This window comes from Phocoena sinus, chromosome 2 (assembly GCF_008692025.1).
Source record: "Phocoena sinus isolate mPhoSin1 chromosome 2, mPhoSin1.pri, whole genome shotgun sequence".
Taxonomy (NCBI): Eukaryota; Metazoa; Chordata; class Mammalia; order Artiodactyla; family Phocoenidae; genus Phocoena; species Phocoena sinus.
In genome coordinates this window covers 71,786,889-71,808,083 of record NC_045764.1, presented here as the reverse complement: position 1 = coordinate 71,808,083, position 21,195 = coordinate 71,786,889, and the positions used below count along the sequence as shown (strand labels likewise).

At 45.4% G+C, this 21,195-nt stretch overlaps 1 protein-coding gene across 1 annotated transcript in view; it reads right to left on the bottom strand.

The window, feature by feature from the left end:
* Nucleotides 1–21,195, bottom strand: part of CA12 (carbonic anhydrase 12) — a 60,879-nt gene that overhangs the window by 15,178 nt on the left and 24,506 nt on the right. Inside the window, exons 3-4 of the mRNA XM_032621504.1 lie at nt 5,228–5,407; nt 4,184–4,326 (exon numbers count right to left, since the gene is read on the bottom strand). Coding sequence (XP_032477395.1) covers nt 4,184–4,326; nt 5,228–5,407 — 323 coding nt within the window. The remainder of the gene's footprint in view (nt 1–4,183; nt 4,327–5,227; nt 5,408–21,195) is intronic.

Sequence of the window (21,195 nt, the reverse complement as noted above, 5' to 3'; positions counted from 1 at the left end):
AGTGATGTTGATAATGAGGGAGGCTATGCACGTGTGAGGGCAAAGAGTATATGAGAAATCTCTGTATCTTCCTCTGCATTTTGCTGTGAACCTAAAAAAATGCTCTTAAAAATAAAGTCTTAAAAAATTAAAAAGAAACAGTCTAGGTAAGCATTAAGACATTATTATGACAAGCTCTGACAATGTTTAACCTGATTTTTTTTTTTTCTTAAGCAAAAAAAATGTTTATTTGGATCAAAGAATGCGATTTGGGGCACACAGATTTGGGTAGCTTCCCAAACAGTGTCCTGCTAGGGAGTAAAAGGGGCTTTTAAAGGCAAAGAAGAGAGGTTTGCATTACAAAGAATTTTGTAATTTTCGAGTTGGAGGCAGAAGCTAGTCTTGGCTAAACATGGTTGAATACTAAGGCTGTTACTAGAGGGAGGGAAAAGTTCGTTAATGTGACAAGTTGCAGGTGTTCTTGCAGAGTCCATGGAGTATTGGTGGTTTGGCCCAGTTCAGAAGTTCATGGTTCCCGCTGGTGAGGACGTGCATAAGGTTCACCTCCTTAATGGCCTCCTAGCTCCATTTTAAAACCCCTTGACGTAAGTGACTCCATTTTATTTCACAGTCCTTTCTCCTGATTCTCTTGGAATCTGTCATCCTCCCCCTACATGACAAGGTTAAGTCTGTGATCTGAGACTCCCCACCAATTGGTTAGTAAATATTTCCATTTTCAGCTGCATTAGTGTTTGTTTCAATTGTCATTTTCTTTGTTGTCTCTTCTCTCCAGATGTGGCTTTTGCCTCAATATTAAAACAATTCCAGCCTTCAGAAAACAGGTGGATAGATATTTGTAGAGTGAAAGTGTTCCTAAAAATCTCAGATAATCCCTCGTTTCCTGCGAGAGGCTGCTCTAGCCCGTTCTAAAGGGTTATAGCTGGACCTCTTGGCAGTTGGCAAAAGGGGAATAGTTTGTATTGCTTGTCATCAGCTTTATACAGGAAATGAAGTTTGTCTTGGGTCTACCAGCAAGCCTGCTCTGCTCTTGTCTGTTCTCTCTTGCCTTATGTGATGTGTTAAAATATATCCACAAATTATTTGACTCGTTCTTCAGAAAGTAGAGCCTAATTCCTCTCCCCTCAGGTGTGGCATTGACTAAATGTCTTGCTTCTAATAAATCATGTAAGGTGGAAGTGATAATATATGACTTCTGAGACCACATCATAAAAGGCATTGTGGCTTTCGCCTTGCTCACACTTGGATCACTCACTGTAGAGAAAGCCAGCTGTCATGTCATAAGGACACCCAAGCAGCTCTATGAACAGGTTCACGTAGCAAGGGAGTGAAGCCTCCTGCCAATAGCCAGCATCAACTTGTCCACCATATGAGCCATTTTGGAAGCAGATCCTTCAGCCCCAGTCAAGCTTTCAGATAACTGTAGCCCAGCCAATACCATGACTGCAGTCTCATGAGAGACTCTGAACCAGAGCCAGTCCCCTAAGTTGCTCCCAAGTTTTTTACCCACAGAAACCGCAAGATAATAAATGTTTGTTGTCTTAAACTGCTAAATTTTAGGGTAATTTGTTATGTAGCAATAGATACCTAACACACTTTCCTTGGTTGAACCCCTATCTGGGCATCTTCACATCTTCACTTACTTCTAAATAACTCCTTCTCACACTTACTCACTCAAGGCGCCTAAGAACATATCTGGTTTTTTTCATCACCTTTGAATACCTCATATTTAAAGTAATATTTGTATCACAAACTCCCTTATGTCATGCCTTGGATTGATTTTTCTATGATCAATGTTATATTTTCTTCAGGTATTAAAGCTTTAAACAATAAAGCATGTTGTTGGAAATCTTTATCATTCTTCACAGAAAAATTCCTTTAATTTTTGGGTAGTTTAAATATATTATGTCTATTCTGCATTCTCCTTCTGGACATTAAGAGCTTATAGACATGACTTCATTCTGATAAAGCCCCTTAGACATGCAGGAGTGTCATCCTCCTACTTTGTTTAACCTGATTTTTAATCCTAAAGGTAGTATCACCTGTCCTCCAAAAAACTATATTATATATGATCACATGTATTTTAGTTGATTCTTTGCCTCTTGAGACTCTGACACACTGAGATTTTACCTCTCTTCCTTTTTCTTCGTTAATCTCTTTTCCCATCTTATGTGATTATAAATAGAATTCAAGCATATTTTAATGAATACAGCTCAATGTTCCCCAATTTTCAAGTGGCCCTTTCTAATTAAAAAAAAAGTTATATCAAGTTATTTCTTCTTTTTAATGGTCCTCTATTAAGGATTTCTTAGGGGCTCCTACTTTACCATCTTTCCCCCCCAAAGGATGTAGCCTCCACACCATCTTGGCCTGGCATTGCTTTGGGAAACAGTGCAGAACTCTATGTGGCTAAAACCCTGAAGGTCCTAGATCCTTATTTCTTTTTATTTATTTATGTATTGTCTATTTTTGGCTGCGTTGGGTCTTCATAGCTGCGCACAGGCTTTCTCTAGTTGCAGCGAGCGGGAGCTACTCTTCGTTGAGGTGTGCAGGCTTCTCATTGTGGTGGCTTCTCTTGTTGCGGAACACAGGCTCTAGGCGTGTGGGCTTCAGTAGTTGTGGCACATGGGCTCAGCAGTTGTGGCTCACGGGCTTAGCTGCTCCGCGGCCTATGGGATCATCCCAGACCAGGGATAGAACCCGTGTCCCCTGCATTAGCAGGCAGATTCTTAACCACTGTACCACCAGGGAAGTCCTGATCCTTATTTCTTTTTACAGCTGACCTTTGAGCTTGTGTTCTGTTTTAGCACTTTTCTCACTTGTTCAGATGAAATCAAGAGGAGGTGAAGACTAGTACAAGCAGAAGGGAATTCCCTGCTGAGAGGATTAAGAGAGTCTTCTTATATAGACTCAAGCCAGAAGAACTGCTACACTTTCAAGGACCCTCCATAGAGAATCTGCCACTTTAGGGTCACCTTGATGTTTTTTCTCTGTAATTGACACTTATGGTCCATCTTCACCAGGTTCTTGGTCTGATGATGTGGCTTAATAGCAGAAAATTCAGTAACTATTTTTAAATGCCCAAACCCTCTCAGCCTACACCCTAACTCCTTTACCCCCCATGGGAAAATAGAAGCCTCCTTATTGCAGTTAGGCTGAAAGAAATGGCTGTCCTGGAGGTTCAGAGAGGGGCCTGGTCTGGAATATGTGCACCTCCAGTAGGGCCATCCTACTGGGCCAGAATTATAGCTCCTCCACCTCTTGTAACTCGACCTCTAATTAGCCTAAGACATTAAGCAGTTCGGCCTTTAAGAACAGAGGGGAATGGTCGTGTCACTGTTTACCATGGGCTCCATTAGCTGATCAGTAGCATTTATCCCTTTGTATTTATTGCCCTTTAAACATTCAGAACCACACCCCCAAGTGCAATCCCACAGGAACGCTGAAAAGGAGCAGCTCAATCCCCCAGCCTCCGCTGAACACTTGTAGTGCAGGAACGAAGCTCTGCTCCTTTTCTTTGGCATTTGGGGTAGCACCTCAGAGCAACGTAACGCAACACTGTGATGATGTCCCAGGCTATCCTCAGTGAGTCTCTGATGGCCACAATGCCCTACGCGTTATAATGCCAGTCATCCCTTGATTTGTGGCCAAATAGAAGAGTGACCCTGGACCCTGGTCCCCAAGCTCCAAGCACAACCCATGCCCGAAAGGAAAGATGGGATGGGAAAAACTTATGCAAGCAGCATGGCATATGAAGAAAACCGAAAAGTTGGAGGAGCACTTAGCCTTGTATGATTTGGCAGTGGGATGGTCAGCCACACAAGCTGGTGGGATCTTAATCTGTGCAAACAGAAGGGCGATGTCTAGAAAAGGGGTATGTGTGTCCCACTGTGCCCCCCGGGAGCACTCACTGCTTTCTGAGCAGCATCACTCAGTAAAAGACATGGAAACAAACTCAGCAAGTTCAGGAGAGGAAGGGAAGAGGGACACCGGGGGTGAGCTGCAGCGTGGCCGGAGTGGCCGTACCTTCCGGTGCTGCCAACAGGGCTGGGGTGGGTGTGTAGAGCGAGACGGCCCCCTCCACCTCACCCCCCGTGCTCTGATCTCGTCTGCACACCAGCCAAGTGGAAGGGTGCCAGACCACCCACCGCTGGGAATCCTCTGCCAGCCGGGCCGCCCCACTCACCTCGGCAGCAAATTGCTTCCCACCCACAGTGTGCTCCGAGCCGTGAGGTTCATTCTCGTCCCCCCAGTGCAGGTGCAGCTGCGAGGCATTGTAGCGGGCCCCAAGGCCCTGGATGTGCATGTCCTTGGGCAGTTTCAGCTTCACTGCAGGGAGAGGAGGGGCAGTCTTCAGAGCCCTGGCCAGCTGAGTACTGTCTGAGAGCAGGTAGACATCACCTGCCCAGGGCCTAGACAGGGGCGAGTGGATGCAGCAAGGTGGGGACCGGACAGATGCAGCCTGTAGGTCAGAAACCTGGGCTCTTTCTCTGAGAATGTCCCCCTTTCACTAAAGCTATTCCAGTGGCACAAGCACCTTCTTGGTTCCCCGTGGAAAATGATGGCAGGAACTAATTTAGACCAATGGATGAACGTTTGTTTATATATCCATGTATTACACACTTGGCTATGAAGATAGAACCTGTCATGAAGTATCTGCCAAGCTGTAGAATTATATAACAACAACAACAAGAATAATCGCTCTTTATTAAGCACCTCTCTATTCTGGATATTAACGTACATAATCTCTAGTCTTTACAGTACCCATCAATATGCCCATTTTCCAGATGAAACCTCAAGGAGTTTAAAATTCTTATCCAGAGTCTCATGACTCATAAGTAGTCAAGCCATGATTCAAATTCGGGTTGGTCTGACTCCAAAGACTGGGCAAGCCCCCCAGTAAACTGCGTGGCCCCTTGAGTTGTTCATGGTGCCCCAGAATTCACTCCCGCACCATATCCAATAGGCCAAGAGGCTCAGGCCTGTCCCCTCTCCCGTCCCAAGAGATGTGCCGCTTCTGAGAGGTACCACCCCGGCAGAACCAGCAGAGCCCAGGACCTGCAGCATCCCCTGGAGAGAGTGGTCCAAGCATCCCTCAAGGCTCCCCTTTGCCCTCCTTCCTGGGTGCCTCAGTAGAACCCACCCTACCCCCTGCCCCGGCAGACAGAAGAGGCCGGGAAGCTGAGGAAAGCTCAGACACCCCTTCAGGTCTTGGAGGTCGCTCCCTCACCTGAATGGCCATTGTTGGTCAGGACAAATTGCTGGTTGGCAGACTCACTGTAGCCTTGGAAGCCAAGGGGCACAAGGCTGGCGTTGTACTGGAGGATGTCATCATGCAGGTCTATTGGGGACTGCATCAGGCCCCCACATGATGGGTAGCTCTTGGACCAGCTCTTCTCCCCGTCGGGACCTGGAAGGAGAGATTCAGGTCCATGACTTAATCCGTTTTCCACTAAAGATTTTTCCTCAGCTTCTAATTCTGTGTGCAGTACAGTTACTCCTTTTCTATTCTTTTCTTAATCCCTAGAGGTATACTCTTAAGGCCCAGAGACCCCAGCCTACAGAACCAGGTCATGCAAATGCCTCCAGACCATCTGCTTTTGAAGTGATGTGGGGAAAGAGGGACCAGAGCAGCCCCGTGGCAGGGACTCTGCATTATTCTGTCCGTTGTTCATATTTCGACCTGATGCACATCCATTCCACGTGAAGACCTTGTGACTCTCAGCAACTTAGCATCTGTGCATTGAACGCCTCCTGTGAGCAGGAATTGCTCTGGGTCTTGGGGCTGCCCAAGCTTACATTCTAGTGGGGAAGATTTTTTTTTTAATTTTATAATTTTTGTGTGTTTTTAGAAGCGAAGGACATTTGTTGTTGTTGTTCAAGTTCAGTTTAAAACCTATGGCTCTCTTTCCTTTGGTACTTCTTAAAACTTGAAGTATAGTTGCTGTACAATATTATATGTTACAGGTGTACAATATAGTGATTCACAATTTCTAAAGGTTATACTCCACATAGTTATTTTAAAATATGGAATGTATTCCCCATGTTGTACAATATATCCTTGTAGCTTATTTTAGACCTAAGAGTTTGTACCTCTTACTCCACTACCCCTATATTGCCCCTCCACCCTTCCCTCTCCTAGTGGGGAAGAATTTATTTAATCCACTGGGATGTCCCACGTTGAAAACATTGGAGTCTGTCTCCAACTCCAGGTAGGTCTTTGAGGTTGGTGATTTACAGGTATGATCTTCCTGATAGGAAACCCTTGAGGACCTTGACTCTGAATACCCACATCTAGAGCAAGTAAAAACCCCCAACCTGATAGGGAAGCTTGGAAAATATCAAGTAATTATAAGCCAGTGTTTACGCTGGGGAAAAGTATGACGGTATTACAAACTAATTATTACAATATAATTGACAAACTAGCAGTGAGCAGACTTATCAAATAAACCCTCCAGGGCTCAGGCTTCTTGCTAACTACCAGGTAATAGTCCTTCCCCTGGAAATGAAAATAAACAATCCAATCCCATGTTCACTTTCTTACTCCCACAGGGAAAAGTCTTTCAGGGATGTAAGGCTATGTTTAAAAGATTATCTCCTATGGTAATTAAGTGGATGTTCAAGCTGAGGTTTCTCCAGAAAAGCAAATAATTGGCAGGTCACGGCTCGTTAGAGTAGAACCATGGTGCCCTGTGGGCTCTCTAGGAGTTGGGAACCAAGGTTTGCCACCTGGAGTTCATTCATGTATTTCAGCACACGGAAAGGTGTCACCTAGAGCAGAAGGGGAAGGAATACCACGTCTTCTGGGCACCCTTGCCATAGACCACGGCACCATTTCACGGCAGCGCTTGTGTGTGTGTACACCGGCCTCACAGAATCCCCATCCCCTACACCTTGTTCTCTAACTAGGGGACCTCACCTGAGAGTAGGGAGAGTCAGAAGCAAAACTTGGTGCCCACATTCATTTGAAATGCTATGGCGAGTTGGTCCTAGGTCTGGACACACACAAGAGAACCCTCTAATATTTCAGGCTGTCAGCCTTCGGGTATACCTTTTCAGAAATGTTGGAGCTGGAAGGGATTTCAGACTCTCCAGCCCAGCCTCTCACTGGACACCAGTTTTCCCAACTCTCACATGTCAGAGTTTCCACTGAACTCTATTGTTTTTCTTTCCACGGCCTCAAAGCCCTGGACTCAAGGCAACTAAACTACACCAAGATGGCGACTGGTGGAGAGGCAGGCTGGAGGACACCAAGGCAGTCACTCCAGGGGGCAGACTGGATTAGGGCAGTTACTCAGCTGGGGGCAAAACAGAATCCCTTAGAGACCACAGGGTTCAGAGATGAAGCAGTCAAGAGGTATCATGCCAGCCCTGAGGGTCAGGAAGCAGCGCAGCTCCTAGGTGGCAGCCCTTCCAGAGTGAGGCTGCCAGCCTTTTCTCTGCTCACAACAGCATCTGGGCCCACAGCCAGGGTGGCAGAAGGTGCCAGACAGGCATGAATGGAAAAACTCAGGACGTGAAGAGGCATGGCAAAGAGATCTCCCCTTGAACACATAGCTAAAGGGAACTGAGTAAGAAGGACTTTCTTTTCCCAGAGCCAGAGCTCCCCTGAAGGTTTCATGAAGAGGGGACTGGGCCATCCCATTTCATCTCTGTGAACCCATGTCGTGCTTAGGATCACATGCATAACAGGCACTGAGTAAACATCTTCCCCAAAGAATGAAAGACCCCCAAAGAACAGAGAGCTTGGGGAAAGGTTATGAGGAGGAATTTTCCTTTTGCCCTAAATACTTTCGTGGAAGTTGGCCATATTAGGTATTTGGGAGCAGAAAAGACTAAGGATATAAAAGGCAACAGAGGGCTTCCCTGGTGGCGCAGTGGTTGAGAGTCTGCCTGCCGGCGCAGGGGACACGGGTTCGAGCCCTGGTCCGGGAGGATCCCACATGCTGCAGAGCAGCTGGGCCCATGAGCCACAACTATTGAGCCTGCGCGTCTGGAGGCTGTGCTCCGCAACAAGAGAGGCCGCAACAGTGAGAGGCCTGTGCACCGCGATGAAGAGTGGCCCCCACTCACCGCAACTAGAGAAAGCCCTCGCACAGAAACGTAGACCCAACACAGCAAAAATAAATACATAAATAAAATTAAAAAAAAAAAAAAAAAGGCAACAGAGTCAGTGGTGGCAAAACCTTCCTAGGAAAGAGAAGCAGCTGTATTGGACCCGGAGACTCCAGAGAACCAGATTCCAGCACCAGCCGTCCCCCGCCCTCCACCTCCATGAGTGACCTCAAGCCAGTCACCTTCCCTGCCTTCGTCTCCTTTGCCCTTTGTACAAATGGGAGGGGTGGACACTATGTTCTGGAAGGTCCCTTCTGACTCTCAAGCTCTGAGACTTCTTAAGATTACTAGGACTAAGCACTTTCACCTCTGTATCAGGCCGGTTGGAACGGGTTGGAGAGAATTGCTCATCCAAAGGCAGTTCCTGGGCATGTGACGAGGTGCCCAGTGGGAACCAGCTGTGGGAACGAGGGCACAGGGTGCTGCTGCTCCTGAGGCTGGCGGGAGAGTGGGCAGTGCTGCCGGTTTGGGCTGCTGACCACTGGAAGCACTCGTCCTGAGTGCCCCTCACAGGCCCTTTGGGCAGCGGGATCTAGGAAGCCTCTTCTGTCCCTCCTCCTCCTCGTGATGGTGATGGTGATGGTGATGATGGCGATGTTAGTAGTTTTGGTCCTTACACCTCTACAACTCCATGGGGTCAACAAGGCAAGAATTGCCCCATTCTGTAGACGAAAAATTGAGATGAAGTGATTTGCCCAAAGACAGACTTTGGCTTAGTAACAGAGTTACCTTGCCTGGGTCACAGGACCTCCATGCCTTCTATTTCATTATTTATCCAGGAGATTTCGTGCACGCTCATATCCTCCTTCTCCCATGACCTCCTTGAAGGCAAGGACCATGTCTCATTCACCCCTGCCTCGTCCACAATTCGTGGCATAGAGCAGGCCCTCACATGTTTACTGAGCTGGATTCTCTTACTAATTTTCTGCTTGTTCCTCTCCAGGGAAGCATGCACCTATATTAAACCCCCTAGCTTCTCTCTATTCCCCCACATAATTTTCTTTTTCCTATAAAAAGTAAAGAAAAATGATGTTACTTGCTCGGGTTCAAAAGTTGCCCTCCTAGCTTTCTCGTGTACCTGCGTGAGGTTTTGTTCTGTTTGGGGCCACTCATTGAAAAAGAAATCCGGTTGCTGGCCGGTAGCCTGGGAGACGACCTGCTGAGTATGGGGTTTCACTGCAGTTCACGGGACTCTCCGCCAGCGTGCGATGGCTGTGTCCCCTTCTTACATGGCTAGAGACGTTGTCAGAGCAGCCTCTGATCTCTGTGGCTTGTGAGTGAGAGAGAGAGGTGCCATGTGGCTGGGCACCAGGACACCCAGTATCAGGCACGTAGGCAGCAGGCTCCCTTCTGCCCTGCAGCCTCTGTGTGAGCAACGTCATTGCTGATCTAACACTGCACTTTCTTTCGCTGGCAGCTACTGCCCAGGCTGTAATTTTTCAACTTGTTCTCAGCTTTCACACTCATGCCAAGCGCTCTGCTGCCAGAAAACCTCTCCTGGGACTGACTCTTCCAAAAGAAGCATTTATTTCCAGCTACCGTCAAAATGTGACTTTTCTCTCGGGCTGTGACTTTGCTTCTTCCGGGGATTAGATTCCTCGCGTGATCGTGACAAAGGAGATCATGTGTATCTCCCAGTTTGTTTTTCCAACTAAAATCAAGGCATTATTTCTTTCCAGTTCATGAATTTTTCTGTTTGAGGCGAAACAGAAGTGGACCAAATTTCTGTTTTGAATTGTAACAAGAGATGAACGTGGCACGGCTCAAAATGCCTCTCATGCTTTCCAGCTGGGCATTACTGAGGCCCAGAGTACAAGACTTGCATTACCCGAGGACCAGAATTTCTTTCAGGGAAAATGTCAAATGCGTGCAACCGTAGAGGGAGGAGCAAAATGAACCCCATATCCCCGAGCGTCAACAACTCACAATCCACAGCCTATCCACCTTCATCTCTACCACACCTGCTCTCCCCTATCCCTGGATAATTTTGAAACAAATCCAAATATATTTCATCTGTGCATATTTCAGTATGTCTCTAAAACATAAGGGCTCTTAGAAAGAAAGCACAATACCATTACCACACTTAAAAGGTTAACAGTCCCTTAATATTATTAAATCCAGTCAGAATTCAGAATTTTCCAATTATATCTTTTTAAAACATTTCTTTTTACAAACAATAAATGCTGGAGAGGGTGTGGAGAAAAGGGAACCCTCCTGCACTGCTGGTGGGAATGTAAATTGATACAGCCACTATGGAGAACAGTATGGAAGTTCCTTAAAAAACTAAAAATAGAACTAGCATATGACCCAGCAATCCCACTACTGGGCATATACCCTGAGAAAACCATAATTCAAAAAGAGTCATGTACCACAATGTTCACTGCAGTTCTATTTACAATAGCCAGGACATGGAAGCAACCTAAGTGTCCACTGACAGATGAATGGATAAAGAAGATGTGGCACATACATACAATGGAATATTACTCAGCCATAAAAAGGAATGAAACTGAGTTATTTGTAATGAGGTGGATGGACGTAGAGACTGTCATACAGAGTGAAGTAAGTCAGAAAGAGAAAAACAAATACTGTATGCTAACACATATATATGGAATCTAAAAAAAAAAAAAAGGAAAAAAAATGGTCAGAAGAACCTAGGGGCAAGATAGGAATAAAGATGCAGACCTACTAGAGAATGGGCTTGAGGACAAGGGAAGGGGGAAGGGTAAGCTGGGATGAAGTGAGAGTGGCACGGACATATATACACTAGCAAATGTGAAATAGATAGCTAGTGGGAAGCAGCCACATAGCACAGGGAGATCAGCTCGGTGCTTTGTGACCACGTAGAGGGGTGGGAGGGAGGGAGATACAAGAGGGAAGAGATATGGGGACATATGTATAACTGACTCACTTTGTTATAAAGCAGAAACTAACACACCATTGTAAAGCAATTATACTCCAATAAAGATGTTAAAAAATAAAATAGGAATTTCAGAGTTAAAAAAACATTTCTTTTATTGAAGTATAGTTGATTTACAATGTTGCATTAATTTCTGCTGTACAGCAAAGTGATTCAGTTATGCACATATCTATACATTCTTTTTCGTATTCTTTTCTGTTATGGTTTATCGCAGGATATTGAATATAGTTCCCTGTGCTTTACAGTAGGACCTTGTTGTTTTCATATCTTTTTAATGGTTGTTTGTAAAATTCAGGATTCGGTGAAAAAAAAAAAAAAAAAAAAAAAAAAAATTCAGGATTCGGAGAAGGTCCACATAGTGAAGCTGGTTGATGTGTTATGGCCTAGATCTCAATTTGATGGCACTAAGCCTTGTCAGAGGACAAGTGGCCCCGCTCTTCCAAGGCTCAAAATCTCAGAGCCAGGCTGGCTCAGCCCATCCTTTGCCCTCGGGGTGGGTCATGGGGTCCCAAGATTCCACCATCACCACCACCACCCCAGTTAGGCCCTTACCAGGTCACACTGTAGAGGCTCCACGCGGGGTTCCCGCCCCAGTCTTTGCTGTTGCAGCCAGAACCAGGTGTAGCCCTGCTCCCGTGGTACCACCCATCTGTCCACTCCCTTTCTCCATAGCACACCCTGCCCTGCCCCGCCCCCGCCCCCAATAAGACAAAGCAGAACCGCAGCCATAGCCACCGCAGTTCGCCCCCATGGTCAGGCCAGCTCCCCATCCTCAGACCAACCTTCACAAATGTTCTTATGCTAAAAATCTGCTTACAATGCTGCTTTTTTTCCTCTCGACCTTTCCAAATCTTGTCCATCTCCAAAATCCAGCTCAAGTCCTGAGCAAGCTACTCCAGCACTTTCTTCCTGCCTTGAACTCCTAGGCCAGATTACCCGGCTTCCTACCATGGTACAGTGCCTTGAATTGTCATTTAGCCATCTCACCTGTGACTGTTACTCTAAACCCGTTCCAGACTAGAACTCTGTAAGTTTTTTTTTTTTTTTTTTTTTTTTTTTTTAAATTTATTTTATTTATTTATTTATTTTGGCTGCTTTGGGTGTTCATTGCTGCGCGCGGGCTACTCTTTGTTGCGGTGCGTGGGCTTCTCATTGCTGTGGCTTCTGTTGTTACGGAGCAATGGCTCTAGGCACGCGGACTTCATCAGTTGTGGCACTTGAGCTCAGTAGTTGTGGCTCACGGGCCCAGTTGCTCCGCGAGCATGTGGGATCTTCCCGGACCAGGGCTCGAACCCGTGTCCCCTGCATTGGCAGGCAGATTCTTAACCACTGTGCCACCAGGGAAGTCCTAGAACTCTGTAAGTTTTGAAGACCTTTGGAAGCCTAGGACTCTGTCACGTCCCTCCCCCGTGTCCGAGCGTATAGTGGCATTGCCTAGACACTTAACGAATTGATTTGGAGGGTTTCTTAAGCTCATTTCAGAAATCTAGCCATAAAGGGATGGGAGAAGGGTGTGTGGGTGTGTGTGTGTGTGTGGTGTTTACAGGAAGATGAGGGTGACAAGAAGCTTTTTTTTTTTTTTTTTTTAATGAAGAGACTTGAGCACACTTCCACGTAGAAGGAAAGGGGAATAGAGAAGGAAGGATGGTTCCGGGAGAAGGAGGGGCTGATTCATGGAGTGTGGCCCTTAGAAGACAGTGGGGGAGGGGTGGACCCAGCCAGCAGAGGTACAAATTACCTCTGGGCTGAAGGAGGCACTCAGTAAGTGTTTGCTGAATGTATCAGACCAGAACACTGAAGCCTTCCTGGAAAGGAAGCCTATAGAGTAAAAACCCAGTCAGAAATCCTAGAACTTAGCAGGCCTGCAGAGATGATCAGAGAAGAAGATGGGCCGTGGGATGACAGACAGTCTCAGTTTCTCACATTCTGAGATGCATGCAGCCCAGGTACACCCATGAGCCTAAAAGAGTCAATGTGATTTTTAAAGTGAAACTATATTTGGCTATTTTCTTACTACACCTTATGTCTTGTTTTAAAATTTAATACAATTTCAAAGCAGGTACAACAGTAAAGAGCACAGTAGCATTGCCCTGTGTACCCATCTCTCCATGACTAATCTAGTTTCATCCATACCCCCCGCCCTATCCATTCCCCCTCCACTGGATTCCTTTGAAGAAAATCTATGGATGCTCATATATAACTATAGGTAAGAACTCTGTAAAAAATAACCACAATATCATCTTCACATCTAAAAACTGTTAACAATGATTTTGTTTTAATTTTTTAAAAAATCTTTATTGGAGTGTAATTTCTTTACAATGGTGTGTTAGTTTCTGCTGCATAACAGAGTGAATCAACTATACATATACATATATCCCTATATCTCCTCCCTCTTGTGTCTCCCAGTGGTTTCTTTTTGTTGTTGTTGTTGGGGGTCGGAGTTTATTATTTTATTTATTTTTGCTGTATTGGGTCTTCGTTTCTGTGCGAGGGCTTTCTCTAGTTGCGGGGAGCGGGGGCCCCTCTTCATCGCGGTGCGCGGGCCTCTCACTATTGCGGCCTCTCTTGTTGCGGAGCACAGGCTCCAGACGCGCAGGCTCAGTAGTTGTGGCCCACGGGCCTAGTTGCTCCGTGGCATGTGGGATCTTCCCAGACCAGGGCTCGAACCCGTGTCCCCCACATTAGCAGGCAGATTCTCAACCACTGTGCCACCAGGGAAGCCCCCAATGGTTTCTTAATGTCATCAAATATCCAGTGCAAATTCAAATTTTCCCAGTTGTCTCATAAATCTTTTTTGGTTTTTTTTCCTATTTTTTAATTGAAGTATAGTTGATTTACAACATGTCAGGTATATAGCAAAGTGATTCAGTTATATATATATATATATATATACACACCCTTTTTCAGATTCTTTTCCCTTGTAGGTTATTATAAGATATTGAATGTACTTCCCTGTGCTATAGACTCATATATTTATGAAATAGTTTGTTTGGATCAGGGTCCAAATAAGGTCCATGTATCATGACTGGTTAATATGTCCCTTGAGTTTCTTTTAATCTATAGGTCCTCCTTTTATTTTTCTCCAACATGGGTGTATTTGCTCTGTACATACGTATGTAGAGATTCACTACTGCCTTGGGCAAATAACAATTCATGCAAGTAAATGAAGGATAATTTTATTATTTTATAATCTGTTTGCAGACATGGTATGGGGTAAGTAAAACACTTTATGGCTTGAGTAATTTCTTATATTTATACATTTACAACATATACGTTACAGCACGTATTGCAATAATAAAAGCATATAGGGCTCCTTAGAAAGTCAGAACTATGTAATTACTGGTACAGTTTGATTGCTGTTTCTCACTGACTGCATCCTATGTGCTTAAGAATAACAAAAATTCTAGTGAAAATAGACTAGTGACTATATCCGACAAGTCTGGACAAAAAAACAGTATTCATTATTATCTTATTATGACGTTTACCTTTTTGGGCCTAAGTCTGTCCCTCAGACCTACCTGGCGCCCCTGACATTTGTGGTAGCCACACTCTTGGGGTAGAGCCCTCAGTGTCTATGTGAACGCCTGGGCAGCCCATCCTGGGCCACCATCCCCAGGGCCTGTCTCTTTAAACTGGCTACCGAAACGCAGTCAGATCAAAACTTGCCCCAATGGATAAAACTACAGTGGCAAGGTTTTACACATTCTAGATGTTGACACACCTTTTTTTAACCAAGAGTCAAAAGTTTCGTATAATAAAAGCTTTTGGTCAGTCCCCAAGGTTTGTTTTGTAAGGGGATCTGACTCTAATAAAAATGCCCCCAGTCTGGGCATGTATATTTATATGAAAATGATCACAGATTGTGTATCAAATTTGAATACACAATTAAATAGATTATATTTGCAATTTAAAAATGAATATTCAAATGTTGAATAAAAGAGAAAATTGCTAAATACCCTCCTTGGAGTGCTATTTAGTTTTGAAGTTCATTCGTTCATTTCTTCAACATATGTGCCTTCTGTGGGCCAGGCACTGTATTTAGTATTGAAGATACAATGGAGAACACAACAGATCTGGTCTCTGTCCTCATGGAACTTACATTCCAGTGGAAAAGCCTGATAATAAATTACAGATAAGAAAACCAATACATAAGTAAAATAATTCCAGTCTGCAGTCAATGCTATGAAGGAAATAAGCAAGGGCTATGATGGAGAAAAATGGAGGGACCACTATGGACCAGGTGGTGCAGGCAGGCTTCTCAGAGGAGGCACCATTAAAGTTGAGACTTAAAGGATGGGACTGAGCCCACCATGAGTCAAACCTGGGGAATGGCATTCCAAAGGGAGTGCACAGAGCACTCAGAGACCCTGCTACAACAGAGAGCTTGTATATTTTATGTGTATGTGATGTAAAGACTCAGAATGAACCTAGGGTTCATCTGGCTTCCCCCTGGCCAGGCTGGGTGCTGCCCTACGACAAGGCTGAGTGGGAGTCATTCAGCACCCGCTCAGGTACACTACTCCGTCTGTTAGAAAGGTCCTCCTTTCAGGGGGCTGGGACCCAGCTCTCTCTGGGGGTCACCCATCCTTCGCGGTCCTGTGGCTGGAGCCATAGAGAACACAGCTAAGCCACAGGACCCCATTCAGAAGGGAAGGCAGCCTCTGTATCCTCTCTAAATCCATCTCAATGCCACACATTCTGAGGATGTTGTTAGGATGCAGAAGTCACATTGTTAAAATATGTTTTATATATATTTGACAGCTCCTGCAGTTCACTTCTGAAGTTGATTAAAAGACACATGGCTTCCCATAAAAGTCCAGTGGGTTCAGCTGATCAGTAGTGTGGGGTTCCCACAGCACCTGCCTTGGCTGGATTCTTGCCCCCTGAGCCCAGGGCCACATTGTGCTGACTCTGCCTGTTTCCCTGACAGTCAAGTGGAGAGGCATGGCCATAAAGCCCGAGATCCTGCCCAGAAGGAGAGGAGGCTAGCAGAGGGGTGGGTTGATGATTGACAGGTGATGTCTTATGGTTTTATTATAAACAAACAGGGGTCAAGGAACCAAACTGGCGTTGAAGCCTTTTCTTTGTTAATATTACAAGTGAATCAGAGACAGGGCAGAGCAAGGGCTGGAGAGTCAGTGTTACTTACTATTTACAAAGCTTAAAGCTGGACTGCCATAGCAGGCCCATTCTGCTTCCTTGGTTTTTACTGTTACAGATCAAGAAAAATAGGAATGTTTTCTAAAGATGCTGTTAAGCCATACTTTATATCGAACTTTTCTCTTTATTATTTCAATTTTTGTTTGGGTCGGCTTGAGAGGGAGGAGACTGGGAAAGGGTAAATTCCTCCCAAGCCACTCTTTGGCATCCTTTCTGCTTTAGCCATGGCAGTGGGGCCTCTAGTGCAGGCTGGGGAGCGAGAAGAGGTGAGCTGCAGGACTGGGGCCGCCAGCTCAGCTCTCTGCTAAACCTTGCGAAGTCCTTCCCCTCCATCTTGCCATACGTAGAGGGCCCCTCCCCCTCCAGTAATCCCCTTCCAGTATTGCTGGGGTGGAGAGAAGAGGGGGGAGGTATGGGTGTAGCTAGAAGAAAAGGCTTTGCGGTCATTTACCCTTTGGCTTCCAGGCATTTGTCAGGTCCTTTCTGGAGGGAAGGCTCTTATAGGGAGGAGGGTGAGGTTTCCAGGATGCCAAAGATAAATGGTGACGACTGTTTGTTTTTGCTCCTGCATCTCCGGCACCCTCTTAGGTCCTGTTGCCTTAGAGAGCGTTTGTTGTGGCGAAGCTCTGCCCACCTCTTCGGACTCCTCTGAGCCTGCTCTCCCCTCCTCTTTTTATTGCAGCAATGCTGAGACACACCAAGCTGCATCCCAGCTCCCAGAAACACCCTCTCCCTGCCCCTCTCACCCTCCAAAAGGCAGGACCAAGTGTTTCCCCACCCTCGATGCTCCTGTGGAGCCCTTTACACTTCTCTTTCCTAGAGGCACCTACACTTATCAAAATAACATTTTATACTTTTCTACCCAGTAGACCAGTGGTTCTCAAAGCGTGGTCCCTGGACAAGTATGATGACCACCACCATCATCACCTAGGAGCCTGTTAGAAATGCAGATTCTTGGGCCTCCCCCCTACCCCCAGACACCCTGACCCAGACACTCTGGGGGTGGTGCTCGGCATCTGTCACTGAACGAGCCCAGTGGGTGACTCAGCGCTCGCTGACGCTGACGGTTGGGAAGCACCACACTGGGCTCTCAGCGCGTCCCATTCATTCCTGTCTCCCTGACTCCTCCCCCTGAGCAGCGAAGGGCTCCTGAACAACAACAGGCCACTAATAAGCTAGACAAGTTGCTAAGGTGGTAACGGCCTAACCCCAGTAGGGAAACCAAGCCAGGCCCATCACCTGTCAGTGCTCAGTACATGTTATTCTCTTTGATCTTCTTTGACTTGTTCACAAAGGAATTTTGGTCGATGTAAACACACGAAGTCCCCAGAAGAACCCGACATCCTGCCCTACCCTCCTAAAAAAAGAATATTAAAAATATTCTTTCTCCATGCTCAGGCAAAGACCACCTCTGAGTAGTACAAACTGCAGACACCATCTTTTTAATGCACTGTTATATGTGTAATTATGGAAACATAATTATGGTGTTTGAGGTCATTTTTCTTCAGTGTTGACCATTAGGAACATTACTTCCCTTTCTAAATCTGTTTTCGTGGCTCATTTCATGTTTTTAATTGTGTGTGTGTGTGTGTGTGTGTGTGTGTGTGTGGTAAAATATACATAGGATAAAATTTACCATTTTTAACCATTTTAAAGTGCATTCGGTGGTGTTAATTACAGTCACACTGTTGTGCAAACATCATCACTAGCCCTTTCCAGAACTCTTTCCATCACCCCAAACGAACATGCCTGGTGGTGCAGCCGCTGTGGAAGACACTTTGGTGATTCCTTAAAGAGTTAAACATAGCATTGTCGTATGACCTGACAAGTCTACCCCTAGAGTAGAATTTTGAGGTATATACTCAAAGGAATTGAAAGCAGAGACTCAAACAGATACTTGTACACCAATGTTCATAGCAGAATTATTCGTAATAGCCGAAAGGTGGAAATAACTCATGTGCCCATCAATACATGAAGGGATAAATAAAATGTGGTATACACCTACAGTGGAATACTGTTCAGCCATAAAAAAGCTCAGTTCATTTTAACATACAACTTCTTTTCCAGGAATCTAACCAACTAGATGTCTGAGGAGACCTGAGGTGACTTTCTGTATTTTCACATCTATCACAGAAGCAAACTTACAGTAGACGCTCAGTAAACACTCATTGGTTGAGGAAAACTCTCTGTATCTTACTTGGTCTAGACTCAGAACAGTTGGTGTGTCAGACTTTGGTGTGTATCAGAATCCCCTGGAGGACTTGTTAAAACACAAATTTCTTGTTAAAACACAGATTATTAAAACACTCTCAGGGTTTCTAATTCAGAAGGTTTGGGGTGCAGTCCCAGAATGTGCCTTTCTAACCAAATTCCCAGGTGATGCTGGTACTGCTAGTCTGGGGACCACACTCTGAGGACCACTGGTCTAGCTCAGTATTTCTCAACCCTAACTGCCCATTGGAGCTTCCTAGAGCTTCTAAGTTTGCCCCTGGCCCCTGCCCCAGAGATCAGGTTTAATGGGTCTTGGGTGGTGTCCAGAGACAGGAGGCTTTAAGAAGCTGCTCAGGTGATTCTGATGTGCGGCCGAAGTTAAGAAGAGCTGATAGAAAGCCTTCATTACATCGACACCGTTGGGGCTGGAGCCAGGGCTTTTTGCTCTCTGGTGTCAAGGTAGGGTTTCTTTTTTCCAAAGTAATTAATTTTTTATTGTGGCAGAATATATATAACATAAATTTACCATTAATTACATTTAGTATATTCACAGTGTTGTACAACTGTCACCACTGTTTAGTTCCGGGACATTTGCATCATCCCAAAGGAAACGCCACACTCACTAAGCAGTCATTTCCCCTCCTCCCCCCAGCCCTTGGCAACCACTAATCTACCTGCTGTCTCTATAGGTTTGTCTCTTCTGGATATTTCTGATAAATGGAATCATACAATTTGTGTCTGGCTTCTTTCACACAGTATAATGTTTTCAAGGTTCATCCACGATGCAGCATGTATCAGTACTTCATTCCTTTTTTATGGCTGAAGAGTATCCCATTGTATGGATGTATCACACGTGTTTCTCATTTCATAGGGTTGCTTTTTGCTGTAGTTCAAATATTTGACTGCAGTTAACTTGCTGTTCTCTGCTATAAAATAGCTGTTGACTGAAATAAAGCATTCACGTTCCTCTTGTGTGGGTTTTAGAAGGTAAACTGTGAACAGAGCTGGCACGAAAGGAAGCTGGAGATAATACAGCCTGGTTTCCTGGAGACGAGGGTCTGGGGGACAATGAGGCTAGTATTTGTAACAAGCTTCTGAATGAAGAAAGAAAACTTCAAATAATCACGATAATAAAGGCATGTTCCATGCAAGGTGATGAAGCAATGTCCCCTGGCAGCAAAAGGAAACTGATGGGAGAGCAAATAATGTGAGCAGAGGCTGCCTTAGTGACCCGCTCCTTCCCTGGCAGAGAGAGAGAGAGAGAGAGAGAGAGAGAGAGAGAGAGAGAGAGAGAGAGAGAGAGAGAAATGTAACAGGCACTTTTAATCGTCGGTATGGCTGCCTCTGCTGCCAAAAAGCTGCTCTTCTCTCCCTTGCTCCCCCATCCACCTTCTCAGCACTTATCTTTGTGAAACGTGTGAGGCTGTGAGTGAGGACCCGAGACTGGATGGGGTGGCTAGACAGCAGGTCAGGGGCCGTCCTGCATATCTAAGTTGGATGCGGCCCTGAATAAGCTATTTAGTTGTGGACTTTGATATCTGTTTACTAGGACGAGAACCTCCCCTTCCCTCCTGCTCTGATTCCTCATCTCCTCTTTGCAACCAAACATCGTCCGGTCACTTCTGCATCTCCACTTCCTGCTCAGATCTCACTGCTTCCAGGCCCACATCCCACTGGATTCAAATAGACTCTTCAGCCCTCATTTGTCTTGCAGCCCTTGGCCCTGGTGCCTCCCCCCCTACCCCACCCCATTTCTGAACCTGTCCTCTCTGGGTTTCTGGGGGATACTGCTTTGTCTGAGTTATCTTCCCATTTCTCCTGCCCCTTCTCAGCTCTCTGTAGCTACCTGCCCTTAATGTCAGCTCTCCCTGTGGTGGTGTCCTTTTGGCTCTTCTCTTTCTCACTTACACTCCCCTGGGGTGACCTTATCCCCTCCCATGGCTTCAGCACCACCTCTGCCCTGTCGGGGTTTCCTCCTGAGCTCCAGACCCATTGCCTACTGGCCACCCGCATTGGACGCTCCATGGGTTCCTGAAATCAGACGTGGCTGGAGGGGGAGGCAGATGAGCAAACAAATAATTTGAAAAATAACCAAACCTACCATCCTTTCCTCTGTCGCCCTCCTCCTTCCAAAACCTCCTCCACCTCCTTCGAGGTTCTCTATCTCAGCTGATAGAACCGCCCACCCCCCAAAGGCTGGGAATCACACTCCACTCCTTCCTTTCCTTTGGCCCCATTTTTAGGCACAGAGATGTAACAATTTTACTTTTAGGAGTCTTTTTTTTAGGAAAATATTTTTTCTTTATTTTTAATCTTTTTTTAAAAATTGAAGTATAGCTGATTTACAGTGTTGTGTTAGAGTCAGATGTACAGCAGAATGATTCAGTTATATATGTGTGTGTATATATGTATACGTGTGTGTATATATGTATACGTGTGTGTATATATGTATACGTGTGTGTATATGTAGACGTGTGTGTGTACATAGACGTGTAGACGTGTGTGCGTATACGTATATGTGGCTGTGTATGTGTATATGTGTGGGTGTGTGTATGTATACGTGTGTGTATGTATACGTGTGTGTATACGTGTGTGCATATATGTATACGTGTGTGTATACATATATATTCTTTTTCAGATTCTTTCCCATTATAGGTTATTACAAGATATTGAGTATAGTTCCCTGTTTTATACAGTAGGACTTTGTTGTTTACTTTATATATAGTAGTGTGTTTCTGTTAATCCCAAATTCCTAATTTATCCCTCCCTCTCCCTCTTTTCCCTTTGGTAACCAT